Source organism: Amblyomma maculatum, chromosome 9, assembly GCF_055883805.1.
Source record: "Amblyomma maculatum isolate TAMU_Amacu chromosome 9, ASM5588380v1, whole genome shotgun sequence".
In the NCBI taxonomy this organism is placed as follows: Eukaryota; Metazoa; Arthropoda; class Arachnida; order Ixodida; family Ixodidae; genus Amblyomma; species Amblyomma maculatum.
In genome coordinates, this window is record NC_139352.1 from 57763728 (window position 1) to 57769727 (window position 6000).

Below are 6000 nucleotides of genomic sequence, written 5' to 3' on the forward strand. Positions count from 1 at the left end.
ACCATGATGATCCCACACACACACCACGTTCAAGCAACCCAACCTCATTATCTGAGGTTGGGTTTCTGAGATAATGAGATTGGTTTTCTTGAACGTGGTGTGTGTGGGGTCATCATGATTTTGTTTTTGTTTCATGTGTGGTTTGGTGCGGCTTGGATGGGATATTTATACTGTGTTTTTTCAATAAACTTCAGTTGCGAATGTCGGCGCGCGTCCTGCTTGTTCTTGACCTCCGTCCTAGTCTGTAGCGCTGTTTATTCATCATGTCACCGTACCAACTCGCCCAGATGTCTCTTCGTTTTTCTCTTCTCTTTTTCTTTCTCATCGCAGACCCTCAGAATCCCCGTGCCGTCGTAGTGAACGACACGACTGTGCGCATCTGCTGGCAGCGGCCCCTGTATGGCAACGTGTCCGGCTACGTGGTAAAGTACAGAGCGGTGACCGCGAACGTCACCTCCTTTGTCAACGTCACCACGGGTGCCACCGACAAATGCGTACCGGTGCACGGCCTCAGACCCTGGACCGACTACGAGTACCGCGTGTACGCTTGGAACGGCCGAGAGGAGGGCATCGGAAGTCCCGTGGACCGGTTCGCCACGCGCATCGACTGTGAGGACCAATCAATAAATCATTAATGATTTATATGTATTTGATATAAGGAAATATTTATATTAGTTGATTTTAGTTGACCTGTTCCTTTCCTCAGCCAAGCACTACGTACCGTCTTTGCCAAAAGTAACCAGGCTGCATGTTTTGCTTCTCGCTTGTATTTTGAAGCCAACATTTAATTTCAGAGGATCACAAATTGTTAATAAGTGAGGACAGGAGCTCACCTTTACTTTTCACATATTTCTAGCTTCATACGGGGTACGAATTCTCTCCAACTCGTCCGAGAACTGCAACCCGCAGCCTGGTTACTTTTGGCAAAGACGGTACATAAATAAATTACTGTCTCATGCACTAAGAAGATTTATTCATTGATTAATCGATTATTGAATCAAAGCACTGTGATTCAATTACTGAGTTCTCATTCCTTCTATCAGTAACAGGTAAATTATCAGTAACGAGATACTAACAAAACTCTGTCTTGCCAGCTCAGCCCAGCTAGCGTCAGTCAACCGGATGTCCTTTAGCATTCAGATGCCTGAAAAACTATTTTGTGTCGGCCGTGCTCTGAAACTGAAACTGCTCTCTTTTATTTAACAAGTATGAGACGTTAATCAAAATACAGCTACCACGTTCAGTCTAGCTGTATGTTAACTGATCGCTAAACAATTGTGGCACGTATGGTGTCATTCATATAGTGAACAGTGCACTGCTTGCTATTACAGCCCACATCGGAGATAGGAGCAACATGAAATGTCTGTAGGATACTGACAGGAGTTGCATGATGCCCGCGCGTGTAGTTCAGATAAGTGTGGACTACTCTGCAACGTCCTTGTGCGAGTGGACATAGCGGTAGTCGTTGAGCGGACGACTGATTTGTGAAAGGGCTATTCATCGACAATCAGCCTAGCGCTCTGGGTGAATAAAATTGGCATTTCCATATCAGTTTGTTCCACGGAGATGGCAGAGATAACATATCTAGACCCATTTAGACCCGCTCGACAGTGGGCGGCTGCTTGGTATATGTTTTTACAGTCGTGCGGTACGAGGATTAGATCGCGCGTCCCAATAGCGCGTCCCTCGCTACTTTTTCTTGCTCAGAATTCAATGCAGGAGATAACACACACACACACACACGCGCACGCATGCACGCACACGCACACACACACACACACACACACACACACACACACACACACACACACACACACACACACACACACACACACACACACACACACACACACACACACACACACACACACACACACACACACACACACACACACACACACACACACACACACACACACACACACACACACACACACACACACACACACACACACGCACGCACGCACACGCACACGCACACGCACACGCCACACACACACACATCGAATATGGTGCATTTTCCTTTCCAAACTGAAGGCGTGTGAAGACAGAACCTTTCCGAATAGGTGGTGTTTTGGTAATATTTAGTGGAAGTTATTGGATAATACTAAGCTTGAGAAAGTGCGAAACGGATGACAAGCCCGTGACGTTCTTTTCCTTTAACCATACTGCAGTCCCATTCCATACATATATATTTAGTTCCTGTATACGAACAGATGCTTTTTGTGGGAAGTTTAAAGCGATGTAGACTGTTCATAATCCGTTTATATTGTTTTTTAACCATGTAGATCCCAGAAATAATCTTACGTACGCGGTTGTAGTGGATTTTCATAGTAAAAGCGTTTCAATTGAGCTAAATATTCCTCTCCCAAGTGTTCTCATCTTTGATTACAAATGTCTAAGCACCACAGCGAAGTGCGTTTAATTTCTCCCTCCCTCTACATGATTCCCCGTTCTCCCAGACTGCCTGCAGAACGTGTGCAAGCACGGTTCGTGCGAGACCATGGATGAACGTCCCGGGTACCGGTGCCTGTGCGAGCCGGGCTACTACGGCGAGGCCTGCGAGCACTTCGACCCATGCTCTGAGCAGCCATGCAAGACGTTCGGCACGTGTGTAAACACGAGCCACGGAGAGTACCGCTGCGACTGCTTCACGGGCTTCTCGGGCCGCAACTGCTCAGACTTTAACCCGTGCCTACTGAAGCCCTCGGCCTGCCTCCACAACGGCGTATGCCGGTCGAACGCCTCGCACACCTTCACCTGCTTGTGCGTGAACGGGTACTACGGGAAGACGTGCCACCAGTACGACCCGTGCTTCTCCTCTCCCTGCCTGCACGGCGCCCGATGTATCAACGAATCAGACATCAAATACACCTGCCAGTGCCTGCCTGGATATGCAGGTCAGTTTGAGGCTCGCTTTGCACTCGATGACTGCTCTAATTTTACCGAATAAATAGTTCACATATCGCTAGGGCATACAAGCTTAAGGCCCGATAAATTAACAAGTTTGTTTTTACAGTTTTTGTTAAAAGAGCTTGGTTTAAGAAAAATACCAACAGACTGAATGAATGTGGCACAAATAAAAAATCTTTGACGTCAATAACAGAGGGATATGTAGTGCTGGAGCACCTGTACTTTACACTCTTAATCTAGCCATTAAAATTAATAGTTTATGAGAAATGTGGTATAGATATGAACGTTGTTAGCATAATTATTGAATTAAATTACCTGAATCATATTTTAGCCAGCTAGAGGGTGAACACATAGGCTTTCGATTGCAGCTTACCAATGCGCTGCCCATGCGCGTACCAAGAAGAAAGTCTTTATTACAGTTGTTACTGCTAAAATGAACAAGGATACTTGTTTTCGTTATGTTTTGGATGTGCAATAGCATTTGAAGCTGCGAATGTCTTTGCATCTATAGTTCCTGTCATTCCTTCGCGGTTGCACTTTCGGCCCCTGTATTCGCTTCTGTCTGTAGACAACTACGTACCTCTAAGGGTCGTCTTTTTTAATTTAAATCCTTCCGCATATGTGGCCTCCACTTCTGGTCTTCTGATGTCACTTCCCTTCAGCCAATGACCAGATTTTCTGTCCCAAGACAATATCCTTTTTCATTCTAGGTTCTTAATTACCCCGCCTTAATAATTAGAGTGGCTGCATCCTAAGCAGTATTATTCGCTCCGGCTATCGAGCGTCATAGAAGTTCACAATTCCTAAAATGATTGCTCATCTGATCCTATCCAGATTTTTGGCGGCACGATTTGCTTCAAGAGTTTTAAATAAAGATACGCGTATGGGAAGCATTTCTACGAAGGTTTGTAGAAGTGGCCATGCGGACGAATTAAAACATTGAAACGCATAGTATTCATTTATGGTCTGGTAACATCAGCTCCTGCCTGCGATCACCGAATTTTTCGCGAGCTCTAAAAGGCATATTTTTATTGAAGGGCTTCCTTCAAGAAGGAATTTGGTACCCATTTTTTATCTTTAATTTCTTTGAATTACACGGTGTTTTTTGCAGATGTGAGAACATTTCTATTTTGCGGTGATGATCCTATCTTGCCTTTTAAAGCATTGCAATTATTATGTTAAACATATTTGTGCAAGCAAGTTCACGTGTTGATACTTGACGAATTTTAAATCACACTTTTTTTTTGTTACTCCTCATAGCATGTAGTCATATGCCTTTTATTCGTGCGATAAATATTGCCGATTTTTGCCTAGTTTTTTTTATTGCATCTACACTATCCTCCCCTTTGAAAAAAAATAGCAGGAGCTCTGTCAACAAGTTTCCTGCCACCACCCATGTTGCAGGCGTTTAGTAGAAAGGAGCGCACTTGCTTTGCTTCCCGAAGTTGTTTGGCTCTAACGCGAGAAGAGGGCTTTTAGCGACGCAGATGAGGCTTCGGCTCGTTGTAAGCCGGATGCAGGCCGTGGTATTCGCGGAAGCCCACGGAAGTTTATGGCCGGCGAGCAATATCGGATTCCCGAGTGCTTCCGTCGAGGAAGCAGCTGCCACGTGCACCCAAAAAGCGGCGTTCGACGTTGGAGGCAACAGAAATACGAAAGAGCACTCAGGGAGGTTACTTAAATGCACATGAGACTTTTAAGGCGAAAAACTTGAATGGCTCATACTGTCGTGGACAAAATGTGTCCCGCTTTTGCGGTGGCTCTGATTGGTCGAGACGGGATGACATTATGGAGGTCTCGAACAATCACAAAGCACCCGCACAGTATGCGCGAATGCGTGTCTTATATGACCATATGCCAATCAATGATCAATTAGTAATTAATGACTGATGAGTTGAATCAGTGACTAATTATTAATTAACAATGACTAGTAACGAATGGATAATTAATGGCGAATTATTATCTAATGGCCGCTATAATTACCAAAATAAGACTTTATAATGTAAATAATGACTAATTACTGACCTAATGACTAATCAAATAATTGAATAAATAACGCCTAATTATATTTATTCATGCCTAATACTCAATTACTAATTAATGACTAACACATTTATTTATGTCTAATTAATGAAAGAATATTGATTTAAACTGACGTTTCTAGACGTCGTGTAGACAAGGCTTGGGACATTCTCGAAACTCGTCACCACTTGACAGCTCAACGCACTAGCAGAATGTGAAACATAAGTCCGCACTTTATTCGTAGCAGCATTTATCGCTTCATAAGGAACAGTTGCGTAGAGGGGTAAAAATTCTGTGTGAGCTGCTTTTGTAACTTTGTCACTCATGACAGTCACGAGGTGAGGTTAGGAGAAAGTATAGCCATTTTCAAAGCATTGCAACCGAAAATATATTATGGACTGTTACCTGATTCGGGTGAACTGAGTGCTCACATCGCTTTGAGCTTTCTTTAAGATGGCTTGCTGGGGATATATTAAGAGTTGAGGTCTGATGTCTTCGTTACCTCATTACATGGGCAATCAGGAAATGTGTGGAATTTTTGCTGGTGTGTCAGCTGTAGCTTTCAAAATACGTGTAATAGTCTGCTTACACAGCAAGTATTCCTTTTCTGCAGTATCTGGTGGTGTCTGCAAGGGACGAACCCAGTTATTTTCAATAATCTGCGGTCTGTGAATTATTGTCGTGGTGTTCGAGAACGCGCAAGGTGGCTTTCATGGCACTCGTGGCTTTCGGAGCTCACGCGTTCTAAGGTTTTTCAGACGGGAAAAAGGAAAATGGTAATCTGCTCCTCTCTTAAATGAGATAAATAGATTGTAGTCTGAAAAATCTCTTCAGCTAGTAAGTAGCAAACGTGCTATATAGTGACGTCCGGGGACAAGTGAAGCTTGCGCATTTTAATCAAACACTGCATTTCTTGCTACTTCAAAGCGCAGTGTTTTAATTGACCTCTTCTTGTGCTCAAGAATAATCACGAAGTTAGCACATACTTGTCTCCCGAAAAGCTAGACATATTAATTTAGTATGTTTGAAGGAGGACACATTTCTAAGCATATTTGACAGAAGGGA

The 6000-nt window shown here is 43.8% G+C and overlaps 1 protein-coding gene across 1 annotated transcript in view; it reads left to right on the forward strand.

Moving 5' to 3' along the window:
- Positions 1 to 6000, forward strand: part of LOC146179121 (uncharacterized) — a 79349-nt gene that overhangs the window by 39933 nt on the left and 33416 nt on the right. Inside the window, exons 3-4 of the mRNA XM_084578809.1 lie at positions 331 to 609; positions 2463 to 2900. Coding sequence (XP_084434935.1) covers positions 331 to 609; positions 2463 to 2900 — 717 coding nt within the window. The remainder of the gene's footprint in view (positions 1 to 330; positions 610 to 2462; positions 2901 to 6000) is intronic.